General features: G+C 46.0%; 1 protein-coding gene across 1 annotated transcript; it reads left to right on the top strand.

Moving 5' to 3' along the window:
- Window positions 1–27,552, top strand: smc1a.S (structural maintenance of chromosomes 1A S homeolog). The gene is made up of 25 exons (XM_018232770.2): window positions 1–349; window positions 4,074–4,262; window positions 4,382–4,494; window positions 4,654–4,857; window positions 10,915–11,153; window positions 11,543–11,801; window positions 11,896–12,036; window positions 12,137–12,219; window positions 12,318–12,525; window positions 12,641–12,826; window positions 12,927–13,106; window positions 13,278–13,424; window positions 13,556–13,693; window positions 13,904–14,020; window positions 14,461–14,567; window positions 14,860–15,001; window positions 15,196–15,341; window positions 15,641–15,794; window positions 16,258–16,368; window positions 17,089–17,245; window positions 18,427–18,581; window positions 18,660–18,811; window positions 25,194–25,263; window positions 25,411–25,521; window positions 27,005–27,552. The coding sequence occupies exons 1-25, from the start codon at window positions 241–243 to the stop codon at window positions 27,083–27,085; spliced, it is 3,699 nt and encodes a 1,232-aa protein (XP_018088259.1). The 5' UTR covers window positions 1–240; the 3' UTR covers window positions 27,086–27,552.
- Window positions 27,553–27,868: the final 316 nt, after the last annotated feature.

Here is a 27,868-nt window from a genome sequence, read left to right as displayed (position 1 = left end):
TAAAATGGACGCGCACCTTCCAGAGGGTAACAATATTGCAGCCTCGCGTTGATTCGGCTCCGCCTTCAAGCGGAAAGAACACAGGCGCGTCACTAGTAGGCGCGCACGGCTGCCGATTGGATAGAGTTGGCGCTTTTTGGGCCCTGGGTTTCGTCGCTGCTTTAGGAGTAAAAGAAGAGGCGGCTGTCACCGGGCGAGCTGTCCTGGTTATCGGGGAAAGGGTGTGCAGCCGCCACCACCATGGGTTTCCTGAAACTCATCGAGATCGAGAATTTTAAGTCGTACAAGGGGCGACAGATTATCGGTCCTTTCCACAGGTTCACTGCTATCATCGGGCCAAATGGATCCGGTGAGTCCCCAGTAAGGGAGGAGAGAGAGGAAGAGGGGGGTGCTGGCGGTTCCCTTTACCTGCGTCTCACTTTACCTGCGTGTCTCTAGCAGCTAATCTGGAAACTCCGCTGGGGCTTTTGGGAGTTGTATGCCAAAAGTGACATATGGCAGCTGCTCGGGCTGTTGTGTGTGATACAAGGCTGGACTATTTCTACCTCTAGTCTGCCACGCATAAGGGATCATCGAAATGAGTTGCTCAGTAGGTGTTGCTACCCATCCCACCTACCATGCCTTCAGTAGTTGCTCTGGAACCTCTGACTCAACTGGATCTAGACTGAACAGCTCTTATTCAGTGCCTGATTGCCTCTTGTCCTCTAACTGGCCTTCAGCCTTAGCCCCCCATTGCCTCCCCAAATCTTACCCTAACTGGCCTTCAGCCTGAGCCCCCCCCCATTGCCTCCCCAAATCTTTCCCTCACTGGCCTTCAGCCTGAGCCCCCCCCCCAATCTTACCCTCACTGGCCTTCAGCCTGAGCCCCCATTGCCTCCCAAAATCTTACCCTAACTGGCCTTCAGCCTTAACCCATCCACACTACTCCAGGCCTGTCAGGGGGCCCAACAGTTTGGGGACCAACTGTACTATGCAGGTCTGGACTGGGATTCAAAATAGACCCTGACATGTCAAGTACTAGAGGCCCAAACAGCCCCCACCAGCCCACAAAGTAGCGATTGTCTATGGCATCTTACAGCAGCCCTGGTCTTTACCAGAAACCACAGATTGTCAGTCCAGGCCTGTTACTATGGCTATGTACCTTGTGCTGCCAGTCTCTCTGACATGCAGGAAGTAAACACTCGTGAAGCCACAGAGCAAACATTATTTTATTGCATATTCAATAATGAATGGCATAATATAGGGATTTTGGGCATGTTTAGATGATTGGCATAGGGCTGCTTTACTAGTGGACATGTACAGCAGCTCATTGGTACAATATGAACAAAGGCTGCTTGATATTCAATATCAGACCCAGGTTAACCTTCATGCAGGCCTAGACTTAAATTATGTGGATTCTGCCAGAGAAGCTGCTGTAAGATGCAACAGACAGTCGCCATGTATTAGACTGTTTCTTGTTTTAATTTGTACATGATGTTTAAGGGCCCCAGACAAGCGCTGCACATAAGGTTCATTATATTGTGATACTTAAAGGAACAGTAACACCAAAAAAAGTGTTTTACAAGAATGACACTATAATATACTGTTGCCCTGCACTGGTAAAACTGGTGTGTTTGCTTTGAATCACAACTATAGTTTATATAAACTAGCTGCTGTGTAGCCATAGATAACAGATAAGTACTACTATAGTTTATATCAGGGCTGTCCAACTGGCGGCCCCTCTTGTGTGGTCTTCCACGTGTCTGTTTAAGATGTGTCCACTTTAATCTGCATCGCTACAAAGATTAATTGGCCCCTGCATTGTTTAAAACTCAAATTCAGACTGTAATCCCCTGTATTGTTCACAAATGTATCCCCCCCTGCATTGTTCACACCTGTAATATTGATTAAGGATCTGCACACACGCTGTTTATATGCAGTATGTTCAAATTTATTTCAGTAACACCACTATCAAAAGATACAGTGGTGTTTTTTAAATAAATTTGAACATACTGCATATAAATAACGTTTGTGCGGATCCTTAATCGAGATTGCTTTTGCTGAGGTGCCTTGCCGGGTCGACCGATGACCAGCACCACCATTGCAGTGAGGTAAACTGCGGGAGTGCGGTGTATTAATCAAAACAACTCTATTCTTCACACCCTAAATCCCTGTACTGTTCACACCTGAGACCCAGACTGAAACTGCTCTCATTGTTCACCTGTTTATTCCAAATGCTAATGAGGCACCAGCACTGTGTCACTGTATATAGTACATCTTAGAGTGGCCCTCATGGGTTTCCCTGTCTCCTGCTCTGTTCTGCCTGCCCTATGCTCCCTGTGTGTGCCATACTCTGCCTCCCTATGCTCCCTGTGTGTGCCATACTCTGCCTCCCTATGCTCCCTGTGTGTGCCATACTATGCCTCCCTATGCTTACTGTGTGTGCCATACTCTGCCTCCCTATGTTCCCTGTGTGTGCCATACTCTGCCTCCCTATGCTCCCTGTGTGTGCCATACTCTGCCTCCCTATGCTCCCTGTGTGTGCCATACTCTGCCTCCCTATGCTCCCTGTGTGTGCCATACTATGCCTCCCTATGCTTACTGTGTGTGCCATACTCTGCCTCCCTATGCTCCCTGTGTGTGCCATACTCTGCCTCCCTATGCTCCCTGTGTGTGCCATACTCTGCCTCCCTATGCTCCCTGTGTGCCATACTCTGCCTCCCTACGCTCCCTGTGTGTGCGCGCCATACTCTGCCTGCTTTATGCTCCCTGTGCGTGCCATACTCTGTCTGCTCTATGCTCTGCGTGCGTGCGTGCTATGCTCTGCCTGCCCCATGCTCCCTGAAACTCTGCCTGCCCTATTGTCCTTGGGTGTGCCATACTCCTGCTCTGCCTGTGAAACATACAGTAAGTCTAGTATCTGTTCTGGGGGTTACTGTTAACCACAAGTGAGGAGCAGGCATATGCTATGTCTTAATATGACTTAACTTTTTTCACATACGGGTGATATCCCTGCAGTGAGCACCACCATTTGGTTTTTTGGTGTGCTATTAATGTGGACATGGTTTTGTGTTAACGTGGGTGTGGTTTAAAGTGGGTCTGCTCTAAAACAGGGAGTGGCTTACACTGGCTTTCATTACTGGACCTCCACCATGTAGACCAGAAAAATTCCGGCCCTCGGTAGCACTTAAGTTGGACAGCCTTTTCAGATAAACATGCTGTTGTGTAGCCATGGGGGCAGCCATTCAAGCACAGGATACACGGTAGATAACTGATAAGCTCTGTTGTATACAATGGGATACTTTAGAACTTATCTGTTATCTACTGTGTATCCTGTGTTTTCTCCTTTTCAGCCCCATCACTACACAGCAGCTTGTTTATAGAAAGTAGAGTAGTAGTAGAGCTTCTTAAGCAAACACTCCGTTTTACAATTATAGCTTCAAATTACATAATATATTTATTTTTTGGTGTTACTGTTCCTTTAATCGTGTCATTTGTCTATGTGTCGGTGTCTGAATATGTAGGAGCCACAACACATTTTTCAGTTTTAAAATCAATGTCCGGTCATTCAATGGGGTGCAGTTCTTTAAATTTAACAGTTTGATGTTGAACTTTTATTTATTTTTTTGTGGTTTTTTGAATTATTTTGCTGTCGATTCGGCAGCTCTCTAGTATGGAATATCTGCAACTATTTTGTTCCTAGGGTCCATTTTACAACGATTTAATTAGAGACTGGAAGATGATTAGGAGAGAGCCTGCACAGAAAGATAAAAGGAATAAAAAATAGCTAAAAAATTATAGCCCTGCAGGGTAATTGGTTCTAGGCATCTGGGATCAGTGACCCCCCTCCCCCATAATTTGAAGGCTGTGAAGAGGCAGTAGAGGAAGGCAAATATAAAATTATGAAAAATGAAGACCACCTGGAAAGTTGCTTGGAGTAGGCCATTCTGTAGCATATTAAACATGCACTAAAACGTGATATACCCCCTTTTAATTAGTACCTTTACTTAACAAACAAACCTGTGCATAAATATTCTTCATGAGGCAAAAGCTGCCAACATGAGTTATCACTATATTCTGTTTTCCACACACAGGAAAGTCAAATCTTATGGATGCCATCAGCTTTGTGCTGGGAGAAAAGACAAGCAACCTGAGAGTAAAGACCCTGCGCGACCTTATCCATGGGGCCCCCGTGGGCAAACCAGCAGCTAACCGGGCCTTTGTTAGTATGGTCTACTCTGAAGACAGTGGCGAAGAGAAGGTTTTCTCAAGAGTTATTGTAGGTAAGAGACCTGTTGGATTATATGACACATATTGGTTGCGGGGGGGGGGCAACCTCATTTATACACTGATCGAGCAACTCTTTAATTTCACAACTGCAACCTGTGCATCCTTTCATTAGGTGGGTCATCGGAGTATAAGATCAACAATAAGGTGGTTCAGCTATCAGAGTACAGCGATTCGTTAGAGAAGCTGGGAATTCTGATTAAGGCGCGGAACTTCTTGGTGTTCCAGGTAAATTAATTTGCATGATGACATGGCATTAAAGATGGGTTCTTCTTTCCTGAATTATAGCCTGACCTTGGATTTGACTACTTAGCGGTATCCTTTACCTGCTTATTTCCTGCTTATTTTTGGGAAGGTTTTGAAACATATAGTTTCTGTCTTTTGTAGGGGGCAGTGGAGTCCATAGCCATGAAGAACCCCAAAGAGCGTACAGCTCTGTTTGAAGAGATCAGTCGATCAGGAGAGCTGGCACAGGAGTATGATAAGCGCAAGAAAGAGATGGTGAAGGCTGAAGAAGACACACAGTTTAATTATCACCGCAAGAAAAATATTGCAGCTGAGAGGAAGGAGGCCAAGCAGGAAAAGGAAGAGGTTTGTTTGCCATGTTCCCTGGGTGCAGTTAGTTGCCAGTCACTACATGTGGGGTAGATGAAGAGGCTTGGTTATGACCATCCTCGCAGTTTGGTTTTGACTTGACAAACTGAGCTGTGAGCTTTCACGTTTTCTCTTGCCTAGATTGGGGGACACAGGCACCATGGGGATGAAGATCCTGTTGCTTGGAGAAAGGACACTAAAAGGTTAAAGTGGCTCCTCCTCCTCCTGCTCTGGGCTTCATCCCCGCCTACCTCCTCAATCCTCAGTTTTCTTTAGTGTCCTCAGAAGGAGGATGGACACTTCGTGGCTGGGAGCAATGGTACAGATTTATTCAGTATCATGCCACTACTAGGGGTCAGTGTTTCTCTTCCAGAACCCCTCCAGCCAAGGACTTCTGATCTGAAGATGCTCTATAGCCTTCCCGCTCTACGGAGGCTGCAGGCTGGGGAGCTCCCCCCCACACTACCCTGGGCACTGGTTCCCGCTCTCCGGAGGCTGCACCAGTAGCCACGACGGAGGGTATGTCTTTTATTGAGCATTCCTGGCTGGCACAAGGAGGTAAGTCAATTCCCTCCTCCCTCCCCCCATTACATGCTGCCTGTCAGCTCTGCAGAAAGGCATTTAGTTTCACTTTCACTGCTACTCTCTCACACAGATTTTCCTAGGCATTTAGTTTCACTTTCACTGCTATTCTCTCACAGACTGCTATTCTCTGACAAAGATTTCCCTAGGCCAGGGATGTCCAAAAGGTAGATGGGATCTACCAGTAGACCTTTAGCTGGTCATCAGAAGATATAAAGACACTGTCAACACACAGTTTGTCTAAATCACCCTCCTGTTTCATGCTTTTTATTTGATATTTATGTTAAGGTTACAATATACATTTTCTCATGAATCAATATTAAGTAATATTTTCCATGGAACAGAATTCTAACAATGCTTTTATATATGTAGATCATAATGGGACAACAGCACTAAAAGTAGTCCCCGCATTGGTAACTCAGTGCCATTCCCAGCGACCTTTCGCGCCACCATCTGGCGCTGCGTCTATTTCATTGTGCACGAGTCGCTGCACACGCGCCTCACGGGCGCCATCTTACTAAGGTACTATACCAAAGCCCGGGAAACCTCTCTGGCGGCCATTTTGGGTCCGCATCTCTCTCTCCAGTACTGAGCGTTTCCAGCCTCACTGTCTCTCACAGAGAAGAACAAGGCACCATTCCTTCCTACCTTGGTGAACAGGTAGTTACACTTCCCTTACTCTTTCTCTAGGGGATTAACACTTCCCTCTCTCTATGGGACCTACTGTGGGGTTTTTCACTACTTCCCTCTGTCTCCACAGATCGCACTCTAAGGGAGAAGTGGTTCACTCCTCTGGACTCTCCTAATATTCCCCAATATCTTACTTACTGGGTTGCACTACATAGTATAGCCATGCAGGCAGGGCAGATGACCAGTCCCTTCCCAAGCAGGCAACTGCATGTACCACCAATGCAATTTAGTATTTGGCATGGGCTACTTGCAGACCTAAATTTGCTAGTGTTTTGGCTGAGCCAATATGTGAAGCCTGTAAGACTGCAGCAGTCACTGCACAATTACAATCCCACACAGCCCTACCAGCCAGCTCTGCGACAGCTACGGCTAATCAAACGAGCTTGGATTCTGAATTGGTGTACGCTCTATCTCTAGCGGGTCTACAAAACCTAGCCAGAGTTCCAGAGACTCTAGATAAGGTCCTACAGCATCTATCTACAGAGCCTCACAGACCGGTCACTCGGCAGTCGGCCACAAAGCGACCTCCCCTTTCCCCACCAGTTTTGCCTGATGAACAGGAAGAGGCATTGGGAAGAGGGACAGATCCTATCCGCAGATGAATAGGATCAGGATACCCCTAGATCACAATGAGAGGTCGAGAGCCTGATTCAGGCACACCCCACCTTTAGCAGAGTGAACCACTAACATTTTTAAGAGGCAAAAGAAGTCTTCTTGTGTCTTTCCAGCCTATGAACAGCTGGGTGACATTGTTAAAGCACAATGGAAAACGCCAGACCATAGAGTCCAATTTTCCATCTCTTTACTCAAACTTATCCTTTTACTTTACAGACCTTGGTCTTCACCCCCAGCAGTGGACCCACCGGTCTCTAAATTGTCAAAGACCACCACCATTCCAGTAGTCGATGCGGCTTCCTTTAACGATCCTATCGACAAACGTCTTGAGGGTTTCTGCAAGTCGATTTTTACAGCAGCAGGCAGAACTCTACGACCTATTATTGCCACCCCATGGGTATCCAGGTCAATGGAAGTTTGGGTGGAACAGGTGGCCCAACTCATGGCTCAGAAGACCCCTCCACATACCTCTTTCTAGCTCCGATAGCGGACACAAATACATAAATTTGCGTAGCAGTCCTGGACGCGGCTAAGCTCGTCACAAGGGCTTCGGCATAATCCATTGCAGCCAGACGTTTCCTTTGGCTAAAAAACTGGTCAACAGATCTTACCTTGAAGTGGTCTCTGCTTGGTCTCCCATTCTCGGAAAAAAAACAAACAAAAAAAAAAACAAAAAACTTTTTGGTGCTGAACAGAGAAGGAAAATTCTCAAGCTACAGAGCCAGAGGTCCCAACATGAAAAGCAACAAGCTCCGACCCGCCCCAGATTCCAGTCAAGGCAGAGCACTTCTTGGTCCGGAAGCAGAGCAGCACCTAAGCCCGCACGGGACAAACAGCCTCCGCATGAGGAGGTGCCCACCCCTGAAAGCTAAACCCTTTGGCGGACGCTTAAGTCACTTTCGGGAGGTGTGACGGCATAGAGTAGTGGAACCCTGGGTCCTACAGATCATTTCTATCTCATAGAATTCGCTCAGCTACCTCCGAGGTGATTTTCCATCTCAAGGCTCCCTACCACAGAACCCAGGCACTCAGCTTTCCATGTGGTTCCACACACCCTGACTGCCTCCGCGGGAGTAATGGCTTTCCCTCAAGGGTAAAAGGGGCTTCGGTTTCTACTTAAACCTGTTTATAGTACCCAAAAATTATGGATCTTTTCACCTGGTGCTAGACCTAAAGGCACTAAACGACCATGTAAAGAAGCACCACTTCAAGATGGAATCCATCCAGTCAGTCCTAATGTCCCTGGACATAGAGGATTTCAGGGCGGTGATCGACATCAAAGATGCATACCTGCATGTCCCCATACATCCCAACCACCACTGGGTCCTTCACTTTTCAGTGGCAGGAGAACATTGGCAATCCCTGGCACTCCCCTTCAGACTATCCTCCGCGCAAAGGCTATTCACAAAGGTCATGGCTGCGGCTCTAGAGGACCTGCGACTGCAGGGAGTGAGTGTCATACCATACCTGGACGACCAACTTGTAAAGGCCAGTTCCATGGCACTGGCCACAACTCATCTCCAGACACTAATGCTGTTAGGTTGGCAGATAAACTTCCAAAAATCTCGATTCATACCTTCCCAGAGTACAGAATATTTAGGGCTTGATTCTTCATTGGGAAGAGCCTTCCTTCCCCAATCCAAGATCACCTCCATGCAGGGGCTCCTGTCATCTCTGCAGAAAATGGATCAGGTACCTTTAAGGTTGCCATGAGAGCGCTAGGGACTATAGTGTCATCCTGCGATTCCATATGCGCAGCTCCACACCAGAGCCATGCAGAGCCTTACTCCAACACCAGAGGAGGAACTGAGCGAACCTAAACTGCAGGATTCCCCTATCAGATCTAGTTTGAACCTCTATCAGTTGGTGGCATTGACCAACAACACTTCCGTCAGGAAAACCCTTCCCCAATCACCAGTGGACAGTCATCACAACAGTTGCCAGTCTACAAGGTTGGGGAGAAGTATTGGGAGACCTAACCGTACAGGGACGTTGGTCACAGAAAGAACTACTCCCCATCAACATCCTGGAATTAAGAGCAATCTACCTGTCATTGCTCCAATGGTCAGGCAGACTTCAAGATCTACCTGTAAGAATACAGTCAGGCAATGTGACAGCGTTGGCTTTCATCAACCACCAAGGAGGCACAAGGAGTCAAGCTGCCCTACCAGCTATCTCCGCAGTATCCCTGGAGTGGACAACTGGATAGCAGATTTTCTCAGCCGAGAGACCTTAGATCAGGGAGAGTGGAGCCTACACCCAGAGGTTTTTTCAACTGATTCTGGCAAGGTGGGGCACTCCGGAAGTAGACTTAATGGCATCCAGGTACAACAACAAGCTTACGAGGTTCTTCACAAGAAGCAATGACCCTCTGGCCCTAGCATGGACACACTGGTGGTTCCGTGGCAGTTTCACCTAGCTATGTCTTCCCACCACTGGCACTTCTGCCAAGGGTAATCAAGAAGGGTAGAAACAGTTGTAGTGGCACCCTACTGGCCACACCACACTTGGTTCGAAGAGCTCATAAGTTCATCAGTGGACGCACCATTCCACCTTCCAGACAGAATGGATCTGTTATCTCAGGGACTGATCCTCCACCTGAGTTCACCATGGCTGGATTTAACGGCATGACACTTACAGCCATAATCCTAGCCAGATCAGGAGTTCCAAAAAAGGCCATACCGACCTTACTAAGGGCCAGAAAGCCCGTCTTCGCACGCATCTACCACAGGGTATGGAGGACATTCATATCCTGGTGTAAATCTAAAGCCAAAGACCCACAGTCCTGGGACGAAAGTAGCCTATTGTTATTCCTTCAGGAGGGTTTAGAAATAAGGGCTGGCACTCAGCTCACTGAATGTTCAGGTATCGGCCTTCTCTATCCTTTTTCAGCAGCAGCAGCTTGCAATGCTGCCCAACATCAAGACCTTCCTACAGGGAGCATTGAGGATGATACCTCCATACCGTCATACAATCCCTCCCTGGGATCTCAATATATGGTACCTTCTGTATTGCAGGAGCAACCGTTCGAGCCATTGGCTCAATTCCATTAACTCTGCTGACTCTTCAGGTAGTTTTCTATTAGCCATCACTTTGGCTAGACTAGTTTCAAAACTAGCAGCTCTATCTTGTCGTCCACCATTTTTGATTTTTTACAAGGACAAGGCGGTGTTGAGACCTACCTTGGATTTCTTCCTAAGGAGTTCCATCTTAACCAGGACCTGCTGGTTCCTTCATTTTGTCCTGAACAAAAGACAAATTTGGAACAGTTACATACGTAGATGTGGTTCGTTCTCTCAGAACATACACCAGGGCTACCAAGAGTAGAAGGAAGCTAGACAACCTCTTTGTCTTACCAGAAGGACCACGGAAAAGCCTTAAGGCATCTAAGGCCTCCAATGCAAGATGGATTAGGTCAACAATCTTGAAGGCCTATGAGGTACGAGGTAAGGCCACACCCTTCCGGGTTCAGCTCATTCTACTTCTTCACTCAGCACTTCTTGGGTGGTTCCTCTCCAGGCTTCAGCAGAACAGGTCTGTAGGGCTGCAGTGTGGTCATCCACACACACCTTTTCCAAATTCTACAAGGTGCATACATTCGCCTCAGCCAAGCGAGCTTCGGCAGGAAAGTGTTGCAGGTGGTTATTCCCTGAACACTAGGGGTACAAAATCCCGCCCTCATGGGTAGCTTTTGGGACGTCCCCATGGTGCCTGTGTCCCCCAATCTAGGCAAGAGAAAAATAGATTTTTGTACTTACCGTTAAATCCTTTTCTCTTGTCCTACATTGGGGGACACAGGCCTTCCCTCCCTGTATTAGTTCATGTTAATATTGATCAGGTAATATCTTATATAATTTTTGTTGTTCAAATACCAACAATTTCAAACAGCAGGTGGTTCATACCGTGCTTAGCTTGCATTGGGGAGGTGCTCCTTCTCTTCACATGGGCAATTGGTAGGGCTCGTCATCTCTTCTTCGGTCAGAAAACTGAGGATTGAGGAGGTAGGCGGGGATGAAGCCCAGAGCAGGAGGAGGAGGAGCCACTTTAACCTTTTAGTGTCCTTTCTCCAAGCAACAGGATCTTCATCCCCATGGTGCCTGTGTCCCCCAATGTAGGACAAGAGAAAAGGATTTAACGGTAAGTACAAAAATCTATTTTTCCATGCAGGCAGAACGGTACCAGCGGTTGAAAGATGAGGTGGCTCGAGCACAAATCCAGCTGCAACTGTTCAAACTTTACCACAATGAATCTGAGATTGAAAAGCTTAATAAGGAGCTGAGCATCAAGAACAAGGGGATAGAGAAAGACAAGAAGCATATGGACAAGGTGGAGGAAGAGCTCAAGGACAAGAAGAAAGAGTTGGGGAAGATGATGAGAGAGCAGCAGGCCATTGAGAAAGAGATCAAGTGAGCACCAAATCTTTGTATATACTAACGAGGGATCTATTGTTATGGCAGCTGTACGGAGGGCATATATGGGATAAATCGGAGGTACAGATAGCAGTAGCTGCTTGGAAAGATGTATGTAATTAGAGGATCATACTGTGGATGTTAACAGGCATTTACTATGTGGGTATAACCTTTTATGATTACATTTTACCAGGATATAAATAATTACCTGTATATTTGAAAGCACAGTGTTTTTGGATTGATCTTCATGAGACTGATTTTGACCCCTCTAGTACCTGCTGTGCCCAGATTTAAGTCAAATATATAGCAGCAGTATATTGCTATGTATGGCTTTCAGTTTATTAGTGGATTATTTTAACATTTTGTTTGTGTTTGGTCATGCTAAGAGAGAAGGATGCAGAACTGAATCAGAAACGTCCTCAGTATATAAAGGCCAAGGAAAATACTTCCCACAAGATCAAAAAGTTGGAGGCAGCCAAGAAATCTCTTCAGAATGCCCAAAAGCAGTACAAGAAGCGCAAAGGAGATATGGACGAACTGGAGAAGGAAATGCTTTCTGTAGAGAAGGCACGGCAGGAGTTTGAAGAAAGGATGGAGGAGGAAAGCCAGAGCCAAGGGCGGGATCTTACTCTGGAAGAAAATCAGGTATGCTCTTATTGCATGCTGGTCATATAAACTCCATATTTAACTGAGCACTGATCATTGAAATATTATATGTATCATTATTTTGTCATAAAAGGTCAAGCAATACCATCGCCTGAAGGAAGAGGCCAGTAAAAGAGCAGCTACTTTAGCCCAAGAGCTGGAGAAGTTTAACAGGGACCAGAAGGCTGACCAAGATCGGCTCGATCTAGAGGAGAGGAAAAAAGTTGAGACTGAGGTTTGTGGCTTATGAAAATGGTGTAACAACTGAGAGTAAAATCTTTTATAGGTATTGGGTGTACAATAAAGTGACCAGATGGAATACATTCATTCCCTAGGCTAAAATCAAACAGAAATTGCGTGAAATAGAAGAGAACCAAAAGAGGATTGAGAAGCTTGAGGAGTACATTGCCACCAGCAAGTATGTGATAGGCGTTTAAGAACATATTGTGCTGTGGTATGTATGCTGCAAGTTCGATTTTGTCTAACCAATCATGTTTGCCATATTCTTTCTTACAGGCAATCGCTGGAAGAACAGAAGAACCTAGAGGAGACCTTAACTGAAGAGGTGGAGCAGGCCAAGCGAAGGATTGACGAGGTTAACAAGGAGCTGAATCAGGTGATGGAGCAATTGGGAGATGCTAGGATTGACAGGCAAGAGAGCAGCCGACAGCAGAGGAAAGCTGAGATTATGGAAAGCATAAAGAGACTGTATCCTGGATCTGTGGTGAGTTTGATCATTTAGAATTCTCTAAATACGACTGTCCCCTGTGCACATTTAAATGTTTATCCAGTTGACCTCAAACAGTGGAGGCTAATTCGATTGCTTTTCTTTGTGTCAGTATGGTCGACTGATTGACCTATGTCAGCCCACCCAAAAGAAGTACCAGATTGCAGTCACCAAGGTGCTTGGAAAGAATATGGATGCCATCATTGTTGATTCTGAGAAGACAGGTAGAGACTGTATCCAGTATATCAAAGAGCAACGCGGGGAACCCGAAACCTTCCTTCCCCTTGATTATTTGGAGGTAGCCATCTTATTATCTTGTTATTGCTTATTATCTGTTAATGTAAATGTGTTTGGGTACTTACACTGATAGCTGTTGCTGGTCTTTTACTTACTTCCAGGTGAAACCCACAGATGAGAGGTTAAGGGAGCTGAAAGGAGCAAAACTGGTGATTGACGTTATTCGTTATGAGCCTCCACATATTAAGAAAGCTCTGCAGTATGCCTGTGGTAATGCTTTGGTCTGTGACAATGTAGAAGATGCACGCAGGATTGCTTTTGGAGGACATCAGAGGCATAAGGTGAATATTCGACAACTGTGTACAGAATGAATTGTGGCGTTTAAGCAAGAACAGTTTCTTTAATGCCTGTGTGTTAGCTGAAGATCTTGTATGTTTGAATGATCTTAACAGACTCTGATAAATATAGTACCTTTTTAAGGCAGAATTAACCTTAAATCTTTTGCTCTGCAGACTGTGGCCCTGGACGGAACCTTATTCCAGAAATCTGGTGTGATCTCCGGAGGTGCTAGTGACTTGAAAGCCAAGGCCAGGAGGTGGGATGAGAAAGCGGTCGATAAGCTCAAGGAAAAAAAGGAGCGCTTAACAGAAGAGCTGAAGGTTAGACTCCATTAGAGTCGAGACAGACACTCATGAAGTATTCTAGAACTTGTTGATAATGTTTTTACATAAGGCACTGGTTTTGCATTAGTGTTGAACATGTCTCACAGACAAGGGCTTATCTTTTCCAGGAGCAAATGAAAGCTAAACGCAAAGAGGCTGAACTGAGACAGGTGCAATCCCAAGCCCATGGTCTACAGATGAGGTTGAAATACTCCCAGAGTGATCTGGAACAAACCAAAACCCGGCACCTGGCTATGAACCTGCAGGTAAGCCAGATTTGCAAATAAAGTTTATTACTGTCCGTCTATACATTTGTCAGCAGTTGTTTGTGTGCATAGTGATCTAGTTGAATGTTTCACTGTTTATGAGCAGTGTCAGTAACTGGTGTCTGCGAGTTATGAAATCTACCCAAAACCTTTAGGAATGTCCCAATTATACACTTGAATTAAAAAATGTTTTCTTTCCTCCACACACAGGAAAAATCCAAGTTGGAGAGTGAGCTGGCCAATTTCAGCCCCCGTATCAATGATATCAAGAGGATAATTCAGAGCAGAGAAAGGGAAATGAAAGACCTAAAGGAGAAAATGAATCAGGTGAGGAGCACTGAAAGAAACCTTTGATTAAGATCTGGTTTATTGTTTTTGTGCACCTGTTTGAGTGGTTGGGCACAGCAGAACGCCTTAAAAACTGCCGGCCCAGACATGAACTGAATATAGTGACTTCTGCAGATGCATATCCAACGCTCAGTTTCTCAGTTTCTCAGTATCTTGTGCCTGTGATCAGCTCCTATCAGCACAGCAACAACTTTTAGGTCCATTTGTTATAGAATATTATTAATACCATTTGGTAATTCAGTGTACAAAATTAACCGCACAAGAGACATAATAATCCAATCCCATAAATGCTGCTGTACATACTCCTCTCCTTAAAGACCAGTTGAAGGTGGCTACTTACACAACATGCCTGATGTGTCCAATTGTTATGTTGAAATAGAAAAGCAGTCTGTGCCTGACATAATATTATTGTCTTCTAGGTGGAAGATGAAGTTTTTGAAGAATTCTGCCAGGAAATCGGTGTCCGAAACATCAGAGAGTTCGAAGAGGAGAAGGTTAAGCGACAAAATGAGATTGCCAAGAAAAGGTGGGTGCCTTTTCGTTTTCTCACAAATAATTTCTTAAGTCCTCTGCATGAAAAAACAAAAATTATGCATAAGTAAAAAATTTAAGTATTCCTAAACGTCACATTGGATAAAGTATAGTTGTAGGGAAGGCAGTGTAGTTGCATTATTTCCGGCTTCCAGCTGCAATATTCAAAATGACACGTGCTACTTTTCAATGGACCATTGGTGTTGTATTTGCATGATTCACAATTGCACAGTTTCTTTTTATCCCTAAGACCTTGATTTCATTTTCCTTTTATTCTTTCACTACAGGTTGGAATTTGAAAATCAGAAGACCCGTCTGGGCATTCAGCTGGACTATGAGAAGAACCAGCTGAAAGAGGACCAGGGCAAAGTGCAGACGTGGGAGCAGTCTGTAAAGAAAGATGATACTGAAATAGAAAAACTCAAAAAGGTAATGAATGATGGCTGTGATATCAATTGAATATCAATTCATAGGCTTGTTCAGGACCCATGGATTTTTTTTTTTTTGACATTGAATTGCTGTCATACCTTGACACACAATCTGCCACCCAAAGTGCAGTGGAATACAGGGTATATGACTGATTTCAGATTTATAATACTTGGGCAACTTTTCTGTGTACTTAGGAAGAGCAGAGACACATGAAGATAATCGATGAGACAATGGCACAGTTGCAGGATCTAAAGAACCAACACTTGGCTAAAAAGTCAGAGGTGAACGACAAGAACCATCTAATGGAAGATATCCGTAAAAAACTGGGCAGTGCCAACAAGTTAGTTCTTCCTTGTCTCTTTGCTTTATGAAGTCTGTAACCAGGGTTGGACTGGGCTGCTGTCCCAGGGCCCCCACACACACACACACTGCCCCAAAGCCTTTTCTGGGACCCAGCCCCTGCCACCAGTCGCCGCAAGTTTCTGTGACTGGGGCAGGAGAGTGGTGACAGGAGAGTGCAGGCATTGTGTCTGGGCCGTCAGGTTTTTTTCCCGGTGTCCCGCTAGCCCAGTTCAACCCTGTCTGTAACTAAGCAAAAGCCTGTGAATATAAATTAACAGAATGTATGATTTTTCTTAGGGAGTGTACCCACCTTCAAAAGGAAGTCACTGCCATTGAAACAAAGCTAGAACAGAAGCGCAGTGACCGCCATAACCTCCTCCAGGCTTGCAAGATGCAGGATATCAAATTGCCACTGTCCAAAGGCACCATGGATGATATCAGTCAAGAAGAGGTTGGGACATTCTTCATCCTTTCGTTTATTTTTTCTTTCCTTTTAAAGCAAACCTTAATTTTTTTTACGTGAAAATCTGTATGAAATGTCCCTGTACTAAAGCAGCACTCTCTCTCTCTCTCTCTCTCTCTCTCTCTCTCTCTCTCTCTCTCTCTCTCTCTCTCTCTCTCTCTCTCTCTCTCTCTCTCTCTCTCTCTCTCTCTCTCTCTCTCTTTTTTCTCTCTCTCTCTCTCTCTCTCTCTCTCTCTCTCTTTTTTCTCTCTCTCTCTCTCTCTCTCTCTCTCTCTCTCTCTCTTTTTTCTCTCTCTCTCTCTCTCTCTCTCTCTTTTTTTCTCTCTCTCTCTCTCTCTCTCTCTCTCTTTTTTTCTCTCTCTCTCTCTCTCTCTCTCTCTTTTTTTCTCTCTCTCTCTTCTCTCTCTCTCTCTTCTTTTTTTTCTCTCTCTCTCTCTCTCTCTCTCTTCAGAATGGTTCCCAAGGAGAGGAGTCTGTCAGCAATTCCCAGAGATCCTCCACTGTTTACGCAAAAGAAGCATTAATTGAAATAGATTACAGTGACCTCTCTGAGGATTTGAAGGTGAGTTATGAGAACAAACTGAGGGGGGACCTTGTACAATTTCTTAAAGGAGAACTAAAGCCAAACTAAAGAAGTCGGCCAGAAATGTTGTACGTTATGTTTTGGCCTTCTATACCAGCCCAAGTCAACCGCAGCCCTTTAGCAGTAAAGATCTGTGTCTCCAAAGATGCCCCAGTAGCTCCCCATATTCATGCTGATTCACTGCACATGCTCTGTGCTGCTGTCACTTACTGAGCTTAGGGACCCACTCACAATATACAGTACACATAGAATATAAATGTCATAATATAATGATTAGCACCGGAATTTAATCAGCCCTGTAGCATCAGCTCATATTACCTGCCAACCTCATTTTCTGCTTGATAATATATGACGACCCCCTCAGCTCAGCTTCTCAATAGCGGCACAGAGCCCACTGAGCATGTGAGTGTCACAGACACTTTCCAAGATGGTGACCCCCTGTGACAAGCTTGAAGTCCTGGATCATTGCTGCTATTGACAAGCTGAAACTTGCTGGTGCAATAAGTTCAGTATATAAAATTTGGCATTTTTAGCCACATTCATTTTCAGGTTTAGTTCTCCTTTAAGCTGGCAATGTGCAGCATTATGTGTGTTGCAATGCTGCAAAGTCATTGCTATACCTTTCTCCATGCATGCTGAGTAGTGTGCTGTAGGCTTTGTTATAAATCTTTTTTTCATAAGCTGGAATTAAATTTTTAGGATGCAGTGGCCGATGATGACATCAAGCAGGAGATGAGCGCGTTGCATCAGAAGCTAAATGAACAGCACAGTGTTTTACAGAGGATTTCTGCTCCCAATATGAAGGCCATGGAGAAGCTTGAGAGTGTCCGAGATAAGTTCCAGGAGACATCCGATGGTGAGTAATGCATATGTCATGAATGACCGCGTAGGCAGGGTTTCCTAAATGTTAAATTTCTGTATTATTCAACTTCTAGTATATAATGCACTGGTAAACCTGGTTTGTGTGCTTCAGAAACACAACTGCACTTTATGTAAACAAGTTGCTGTGTAGCCATTGGGGCAGCCATTCAAGCACAAGATACACAGTAGATAACAGGTAAGTTCTGAAGAATCCCATTGTATACTACAGAGCTTATCTGTTATCTGCTGTGTATCCTGTGCTTTTACTCCTTTTTCAGCTTTGAATGGCTGCCCCATGGCTACACAGCAGCTTGTTTATATCAACTATAGTAGAGTTTCTGAAGCAAACACACCAGTTTTACCTCTTCAGCACACTACATTATATTTTCATTTCTCTGAAACCCTTTTATTTTTTGGTGGTACTGTTCCTTTAACTAAAATGTTATAGAGTTGACAAAAGTAAGTAGTTAAACCTAATATTTGGTAACCAAGTGTGTTAATATATAGTAACCAAATCAAGCCTCACTTTGGAACACCCTGGTGGACTATGGGTAATTGGGCAGGACTCTATGTATCCCTATGCTTTAAAAATGTTTGTAGCACAAATGTTTGTATCCTGACGAAGGGAGGGTTAATCCCCCCCGAAACGTTGATGCACAGGTGGTCACTTTAAATAAAAGGGTTAAGCTCCCCACCTGCAACATACATGGTGTTGTGCAATTCTCTTAAATCTTCTACAATATAGTTGACATAATCCTTTGGCAGGCTGCAAGCTGTTAAAATCCCTTGTAGGGTCATACCAAGCCTCCTCTTTTTGTGGCAACTAACAATCCGTTTACCAGTGGAGCTGCTTTGCATTGTTATGCTATTGGTGCATCTAAATGCCTGGCCTTCTCAAATGACAGAAGTTTGCGGCTTTGTTTCCTATTATTCAGAATTCCTTTCCTTCCTGTGAATGTAGGGTTAATATACTTTACAATCATTCCTATGCCATGTCAGATGCCTGTTATCCATGTAACAGTGATGCTTGAGTTGATCAAACTATTAATACTGAAAAAGGGCAGTGTCAGCAAATTTATCCGGCCTGCCAGATACATAAGCTCATCTACAAAAACCATACTAATGAAAATAAGAAACAGAATGAACCTTATTATGATTTTTCCATCCACTTTACAGAGTTTGAAGCTGCTCGGAAACGAGCCAAGAAAGCTAAGCAGGCCTTCGAGCAGACCAAGAAGGAGAGATTTGACCGGTTTAATGCCTGCTTTGAGTCTGTTGCCACAAACATTGATGAAATCTACAAGGCCCTCTCTAGAAACAGCAGTGCCCAGGTAACATACGTAGACTGACCACTGTGTGTTTCTTTTTGGCTACTGTGCTCTGCCTCCTGACACTGTTCCTTCGTACAGGCTTTTCTGGGACCAGAGAACCCAGAGGAGCCTTACTTAGATGGGATCAATTACAACTGCGTGGCGCCTGGTAAGCGCTTCCGGCCCATGGACAACTTATCTGGAGGAGAAAAAACTGTGGCGGCGCTTGCTCTGCTGTTTGCTATTCACAGGTATTTAGCATATATTGGGCAGAATGTATTGTAGAATCAAAAATAATTAAGGTACCCCATTAAGATGATAGATATAACTAGTGATGAGCGAATCTGTTCAGTTTTTCTTCGCTGCAGAATTCGCAAAACTGTGAAAAGTTTGAGAAACTCGTTTTTACCCACGACAATATGCGTTTTCTCCTTGGTCTGCTTGGGGGACACAGGGACAATGGGGTATAGCTAACACCACTAGGAGGCAGGACACAACAAAAAAAGAACTAATCCCTCCTGCTATACCCCAGCTCCCAGGCGGAGCCAGCTCAGTTTTAGTTGTGTCCTCAGGAGGTTAGGACATAGGCTCCTTCAGGAGTTAGTTTTTATTTTTTATTTTCCATTTTTATTTATTTCTTAGTTTTTATTAGTCTTATTACTATCTGGGGACGGAATGGGCTTCCACACTGCGTGTTTTGCCTTCATTACCTCCTCCATCTGGATGTCTCCGGGGTCTATTGTGCCCTGGCACTGACTACCCAGACCTTGGTTTTTATTCCCCCTTCCACTAATGTGGGGATGAACCGTCTGGCCGGCAGACTACACAGAACTGGGCAGGTAAGCATCATTTTGTTTTACCTTGCCCTGTTTTCTTCCATGGTTGGATGTAACTCTGCTGGGATAGGTGACTCTGCTGTTTGTTTATGCACCTGAGTACTACCTTCTATTATAGGCAAGCATTTGGGGTCTGCCTTCCGTGCAATCTTCCCCTCTGCTCACAGCGCTGCTCAAACCCTCTGCCAGACTCACAGCCCTCACCTCGGTAAGGACATTGTATCTAGGCGCGCACCGCGCCTTCAGTTTGTTCGCGCCGCATGGCGCTTCCTCCACTTCCCCCCAGCAGTTACTCAACCCGGAAGTGCGCGTGCATAGCGCTTCACACTGGGAAGGCGGTCCCTGCTGTTCGCGCCCTTACTGGAGTGGGACATACTGCGCAGCTCTTGCCTCACGGAGCAGTTCCCTGGCACCTCTCCCTTAGGGCACACGGGTTTACCTGCCACACGGTCCTCCCCCCTAGCCTGTCTGCTGGGCTATTTACCTTTTACCTCTGCACTGCCTTACCTCCCTCACGGTCTGGTTTCAGGGGTGACCTGTATTCATTAGGGGGTTAGTGTTAGGGTCCTCCACCCTAGTCCTGGGACTTCTAGCTAGTGGGATTAACCCCTGCTCCCTTGCAGACTCAGTATTTTTCAGGAACAGTTTTTTCCTTGACTAAACTTCTGAATTCTTTATTCTAGCACCATGTCTGAGAGTTCCAGTGACAACCTTTTTCCACGGACGGCAGTAACTGCTAAAGTGACCTTTTTGGCCTGTGCCAAATGCCGCAAACGTTTACCAATTGGTAACAAGGAACCTCTCTGCTCCGCATGCAAGCCACCTGAGCCTGCTCCGGTAAATCCAGTACTCCGACCTCAGGTAAGCTTAGAAAACCAAGGGGCTCCAGCGGTTCCTGCCACGGACCCCCCACCTCAGGGCTCCCCTCCACCGCCCCGGTGGGCCTCCCAGTTAGCCTCTGGCATTCCCAAGCTGGCCGATTCCCTGGACAGGCTCCTTGCCCGCTTGGATAATCCCAAGCCACCTAAGCGCAGGGCACCTTCCCCATCTGCAGTGGACAGCGATGAGGAGTCCTTCTCCCCTCCACATAGCCTCTGGAGACGATCAGTCCCTCTCCGATGGCGAACTTTCCCAGACTTCGGATCACGAAGAGGAGGATTCCCCAAAGCTATCCTCTGAGGCTATTGATTCTCTCGTTTCCTCTGTTTTGGAAACTTTACACTTACAGGAACCTGGAACCAGTTCCGGTTCGTCCTCGGGCCTCTTCAAGCGGAAGAACCGCCCTTCTCCTTCCTTTCCTTCCCATGATCAGCTCGATCAGATCATTCAACAGGAGTGGGACAAGCCTGAGAAGCGTTTTCAACCCAACAGACGCTTCCTTAAACTTTATCCCTTTCCTTCAGATCTCACTGAGAAGTGGGCTTCTCCACCTTCGGTGGATGCTCCCGTGTCACGTCTTTCCAAGAATACAGCCCTGCCGGTTCCTGACGCAGCGTCCTTCAAGAATCCCATGGACAAAAAGATCGAAGGTCTCCTGCATTCCCTTTTCACCGCTACCGGCACCTCCTTGCGTCCGGTTTTCGCTTCGGCATGGGTGGCTAGGGCCATGCAGTCCTGGTCGGAGGCCTTATGCCGAGCTATTTCCGCCGGGGTTCCTCGAGAGGAACTTGCTTCTCAGATCAGGGAGGCCAGCGACTACCTTTGCGAAGCATCCCTCGATGCAGCTCAGGTGATAGGCCGTTCTTCCGCTCTTGCGGTAGCCGCCCGTCGATCTCTTTGGATGAAGCTTTGGTCCGCAGATTTTTCATCCAAGAAGTCCCTGACTTCCATTCCATTCAAGGGCAAGCTCCTTTTTGGTCCCGACCTTGACAAGATCATCAGCCAGGCTACGGGAGGCAAAAGCACTCTTTTGCCCCAGCCCAAGGCTCGCCTTCCCTTTCGCAAGGGAAGGAATTTTCGTGGCTCCCAGAACAAGTCTTCTAGGTCTTCTCCCCCTAGACAATCTTCCAACTTCAGAGGGCGCTTTGGGAATAAGGCCAAATCGTCATGGCAGTTCCGTAAACCCTCCTCTAAGTCAGCCAACAAAACCTCTTCTGCATGACTGCCAACCCTTCGGGCCTCTGCCCGTCGGGGGACAACTGCAGCATTTTGCCTCCGTATGGACCACCCTGACTTCGGACTCCTGGGTACACGAGGTGGTGACTCGGGGTTATCACTTAGAATTTTCTTCCCCTCCACCTTACCGCTTTTTCATGTCCATGCTTCCCCTAGATCTGCCCAAAGCTCAGGCGCTCAGGGGGGCCATCGACAACCTCCTTCGTTCGGACGTCATCATTCCGGTTCCGCCAGGAGAAAAATTCAAGGGCTACTATTCCAACCTTTTTGTGGTTCCCAAAAAGGACGGTTCTTCACGCCCGATCCTGGATCTCAAGGAACTCTGCGTTCATCCGGCCGAGGAAGTTCAAGATGGAGTCTCTCCGCTCCGTCATTGCTGCGATGTCTCCGGGCCAGTTCCTTGCTTCTCTCGACATCAAGGACGCGTCCCTGCACGTCCCCATTTTCCCTCCCCATCAGAGGTTCTTGTGATTTGCTGTCCAAAACCAGCACTTCCAATTTTCAGCCCTCCCGTTTGGGCTCACTTCAGCCCTGCTAGTCTTCACCAAGATCATGTCGGTGGCCACGGCCCTGATCCGGACTTCGGGGGTGTCCATCACTCCATACCTCGACGATCTTCTCATCAAGGCTCCGACCTTCTTAGCAGCCCAACAGGCAATCCAACTGACCTTAGACCGGCTGCAGGAGCTGGGCTGGTACATCAACCGCGACAAGTCTTCCCTATTGCCAAGTCAGTCGATGGTTTTTCTGGGGATGCTCTTCGATACACAGACACAGATGGTGTCTCTCCCGCTAGACAAGGTCCTTCATCTTTGCTCCTTGGTGCTGTTGCTTCTCTCGAAACCGAGGCACACGGTGAAGTTCTGCATGAAGGTCCTGGGAGTCATGGTGTCGACCATAGAAGCAGTCCCCTTCGCGCAATTCCATCTCCGGGAACTTCAATGGAACATCCTCTCGGCCTGGAAACGCAGATCCCTTCTTCAGGAGATTCGCCTATCGCACAGGACCAGGGTTTCTCTCCACTGGTGGACTCTCTCCAGCCACTTGACCAAGGGCAGACCTCTCGGGGACCTGCGGTGGCGCCTCCTCACCACGGATGCCAGTCTCTCCGGCTGGGGAGCGGTCCTGGAGGGACGGTCAGCACAGGGTCTCTGGTCCTCCGCGGAGCGACGTCTCCACATCAATCTTCTAGAGATTCGGGCCATCCGCCTGGCCCTGTTCCACTGGCAGCCTCTACTAGCCGGTCAGGCGATCAGAATCCAGTCCGACAACGCCACAGCCGTGGCCTACGTGAATCATCAAGGCGGCACCAGAAGCAGGAGCGCTCTCAACGAGATCGGCCTCATCTTTCGCTGGGCGGAGACGCACCAGGCACATCTTTCCGCGATTTACATCCCGGGACTTCTCAATTGGGAGGCGGACTTTCTCAGCCGCCAATCCCTGGACCCGGGCGAGTGGTCCCTAAACGACGACGTTTTTCTGCAACTCACCCAGAGGTGGGGCACTCCACAGGTCGACCTCATGGCCTCTCGTCACAACCGCAAAGTGCCCCTTTTCTTCGCACGATGCAAGGATCCACTGGCCCTAGCGGCGGATGCCCTGACGGCTCCTTGGGACTTTCGTCTCGCCTACGTCTTCCCCCCCTCTGCCTCTTCTTCCCCGAACCATCAAGAAGTTGCAGAGGGAGCACACTACTCTCATTCTCATCGCCCCCAATTGGCCTCGGCGCACTTGGTTCTCGGATCTAGTAAACCTATCCGTCGACGAGCCGTGGCCCCTTCCCGCCATCCCAGACCTTCTTCATCAGGGACCCATTCTTCACCCGGGCCCCGTCAACCTCCAATTGACGGCGTGGCTCTTGAGACCGCAATCCTAAAGAGAAAGGGATTTTCCGACGATGTTATACTGACCATGAGAGCGGCTCGCAAGCCCGTCTCCGCCAGGACTTACCACCGGGTCTGGTCCACTTATCAACGGTGGTGCCTGGCTCAGGGAGCGGATCTCCTTCGCTTCTCCGTTGCCAGCGTGTTGGCCTTCCTACAGGAGGGGCTTTCCATGGGGCTCTCCTTGGGCTCTCTGAAATCCCAGGTCTCGGCCTTGTCTATCCTGTTTCAGAGGCGCCTTGCCTTCCATGCCGACGTCAAGACCTTCCTGCAGGGAGTGGCGCATGTTCGCCTCCCGTTCGGTCCCCCGTTCCGCCCTGGGACCTTTCTCTGGTTCTCCGTTCTCTCCAACGGCCTCCGTTCGAGCCCCTGTCTTCCATTTCCCTTTAATGGCTCACGTGGAAGACTGTTTTTCTCATGGCCATCGCATCGGCTCGTCGAGTATCTGAGCTGTCTGCCCTTTCATGCAGATCTCCCTTCCTCATTTTTCACGAGGACAGGGTGGTTCTCCGTACCATTCCTTCCTTTCTTCCTAAGGTGGTTTCTTCCTTTCATCTCAACCAGGAGATCACCATTCCCACCTTTTGCCCTTCTCCGTCCAACCCTAAGGAAGTGGCCCTCCATTCGCTGGATCCGGTCCGGGCCCTCAAATTCTATCTTCATCGAGTCAAGGACGTCCGCAAGTCCGACTCTTTGTTTCTCATTCCCTCTGGGCTGCGACAGGGTCTTCCTGCCTCCAAGGCGACCATTTCCCGCTGGATTACGCAGGCCATACAGAGGGCCTACACGGCTCGGGGACTACGCCCCCCAGCTAGGATCGGGCTCATTCCACCAGAGGTGTGAGTACGTCCTGGGCTTTCCGGAACCAGGCTTCAGCTGAACAATTGTGCAAGGCTGCCACATGGACCTCTATCCATACCTTTGGCAAATTCTACCACTTTGATACCTTTGCGGCATCTGACACCCGCTTCGGTAGGAAGGTACTGCAAGCCGTGGTGGCTGGTTCCACGTCGGCCTCTACCTCCCACCCGTGATTCTTGGGACAGCTTTGGTATGTCCCCATTGTCCCTGTGTCCCCCAAGCAGACCAAGGAGAAAAGGAGATTTTGTGTACTCACCGTTAAATCTCTTTCTCTCCAGTCGCTTGGGGGACACAGGGCTTCCCTCCCTGGTGAGGCCTTCACGTGTTCTTTCAGGCATGGTCTCTAGTACAACCTTTTTATGTATATAGTTACAGGTTTCACGTTTTTTGGTAACCTCCTGTTCCGTACTTTGGTACAAACTGAGCTGGCTCCGCCTGGGAGCTGGGGTATAGCAGGAGGAGGAGGGATTAGTTATTTTTTTGTTGTGTCCTGCCTCCTAGTGGTGTTAGCTATACCCCATTGTCCCTGTGTCCCCCAAGCGACTGGAGAGAAAGAGATTTAACGGTGAGTACACAAAATCTCCTTTTTTCTTATGGTGACTTTTTTTGTCCAAATGCATTAAAGTCCATGGGCATTTTCTTATGGGCGTTTTTTTTTTTCTCTGCAAATTTTCCCGCAGCAAATTTTTTTGCCGCAGTTTCGAGAAAAGCTGGCGAATAAATTCGCTCATTACTAATCACAACTACTCTTGGCTGTATCTCAAATCTTTTGGAGTTGGAGCAACTTTGCACCATAAACTAATATACTGACCATATTGCTTATGAGTCTTTGCTGGTGGATAAAAAGCTCATCAAATAAACTTATGAAGGTAATGTAGTTAATAACTAGATCACTTTTATCTGGGAAACCGTTCCTTATCTATTTCTATCATCCTTAGCTACAAACCATCCCCTTTCTTTGTACTGGATGAAATTGACGCTGCCTTAGATAACACCAACATAGGAAAGGTAAGTGCTTTTGTCATAATACCAGCCATTGTAATAATTATGAACAGGTTCTGGTACTAGTGTCAATCTGAAAGTTCCTACTGTGTTGGAGCAAGGTTGGTTTGGGAGTAGTTCACTTAACTGAAGATTTTTGCTTTCTCTCCACAGGTGGCAAATTACATTAAGGAGCAGTCAATGTCTAACTTCCAAGCCATTGTCATTTCTCTAAAAGAGGAGTTTTACACGAAGGCTGAGAGTTTAATCGGTGTCTACCCTGAGGTACTATATACTATGAAAAAACATTCTAAGTTGATGAAATCAAATATTATATGTGTGCATTAAAGGGGAACTAAATTCTAAAATAGAATAATGTTAGAAATGCTGTATTTTGTGTACTAAACATAAACATGAACTTACTGCACCAGAAGCCTAATTTAACTAATGATTTATGTTTTCAAAGTTGGCTGCAGGGGGCTGTCATCTTGTAACTTTGTTAAACATCTTTGCAAGACCAAGACTGTGCACATGCTCAGTGTCTGGGCTGCTTAGTGATCGTCATAAATTATCAAAATAGCACAAGTCAAATAATATCTGCCACAAGCCGATACAGCAAGCCTGATTAACAATCCAAATATACAGACTGCACTGGGTCTGCGGGTACAAATCTCTACAGAGTCGCTGGCTGCTTTACAGGGAAACAAACAAAGCTGCTCCAGTTCTGGCAAGTAAGGTGGAGGGGCTACCCCTGCCATTTGAAAGTTTGATTGTTTCCCTGCAGTGCAGTTAGGGACCGTCTGAAGTTTCCTATCTGCAGCTGTCAGAGCAAATAAAACGAAGGGGGAATTTAAGGTCCTACATTCAGTTTTATTATAAAAGTTGTACACATTTTTTATTAAAGTTATATTGGGGATAGATTTCTTTTTTTGCCTTTGCAAAGAGGCTGTAAAGAGGTTGTTCACCTTCCAAACACTTTCAGTTCAGTTGATTTTAGATTGAAAAAAAGTATTTCTGGTGAACAATTACTTTCTATTTTTTGTTTTTTACAGCTTTTCCAAAATCCAAGTTTAATGTCCGTGTCTCTGGTGTTTCAGTCTGGCAGCTCTGTAATTTGGCTTCTGATTCTGAGCTGCTACAATTTTGCAACATTTAGTTGATACATTTCTCAGCAGCCTCTCTGGAGTATTCGCAACTATTCTATCAATTCTAACCGCTGCCTTTAATAAAACTAGGTATTCTGCTCAGCAGTGACAAAGATAAGAAATGTATCAATTAAATGTATCAATTTAGAACAATTTACAGGGTTGGTGCCCCCCCCTCCCAGAGCTGCTTTAGAAAGGTGAAAATTAGCTTACACCAATATTAGAAAAACAGTCTTACATAAAAAATAGAAAGTAACTGGAAAAAGTCACACATTGGAGGGGCAGTAATTAGTTAGTAGTGACCATGTGGGGTCATAAAGGAGTGAGTGACAGACTGGGGAGGAGATATGCCCCAGTGGGGTGGGTTATGAAAATTCAGAGATGATAGGGGCTGGTATGGCTGGGCATCAATAAATAGATAACAGTATGGCCTTGTGCTGTTGTGTAAGGAAGCGTGTCCATATTGTAGCATAACTGTCCTAAATACTCCTGTCTGTGTACTATATCTCCTTTAATTTTATCTTAGTAGAAGATGCAGTGTGACAGCTTTCACAAATATGCAGAAAAATATACAATATATGACATAACGTTTTTTTGTTTGTTTTTTTACCATTGTTTTTCAGCAAGGGGATTGTGTAATCAGCAAAGTTCTGACGTTTGACCTGACCAAGTACCCAGATGCAAACCCTAACCCAAATGATTAGTAGTGGACACCATGGCTTAGATGGCTGTTGCTTCTGTAACATTTCACGCAAGGAAGATCTATATATATATTTTTTTTAAACTTTGACTGCCGCCTGGAACACTGTTTTCTGCCTGGCAGATCCACACATGCAGGATTATTTCGTCATGGCTGTTACATGGGTAGGCAAACGTTGATGGACTTGTGCTGGTGTCAGCTAATGGCTAAAATATGGATTACGCCTTTTCCACTCCTGTTACCCTCGTTTTTTGTTATTTCTAATTATGATATAATTATATGATGTCTTACCCTTTCTTTCAGAATCGTGGCATTACTGTGTTAAAAGCTGTATTTTTACCCCCCCTTTAGAAGCAGAAACTTTTAATGCTGTTCCTACTCATGTTCCTGTACGGGCTTGAAATGGTTTTATCTGTTGCTTTGATTACTGAGACGGTGTATTGTTTTCCAATAAAGATCATATAAAATATATTCTACATTGTTATTTTATTACATGGTTTGGTACAAATTGCATATTTTAATTTTTAAGTGAATACATTTTTAATCACAGGAAATATTTATCTTAAAATGCATTCATACCTATGATAATAGCTAGTAAAAAAACAGAAATCTAGGGGCAGATTTATTAAGGGTCGAATTGTAAATTCAAATTAATTTTTTTATTTATTTATTTTTTTTGGTCAAAACTGTCAAATTCGAATCGGGAATAATCCAAGCTCTATTGGAATTTTAATTCGAAAATAGAGATTTATCAAACCTTAACCCTGGGAATAGTTTCAATTTGACT

Source organism: Xenopus laevis, chromosome 8S (assembly GCF_017654675.1).
Source record: "Xenopus laevis strain J_2021 chromosome 8S, Xenopus_laevis_v10.1, whole genome shotgun sequence".
Taxonomy (NCBI): domain Eukaryota; kingdom Metazoa; phylum Chordata; class Amphibia; order Anura; family Pipidae; genus Xenopus; species Xenopus laevis.
This window is presented reverse-complemented; position numbering and strand designations above follow the sequence as displayed.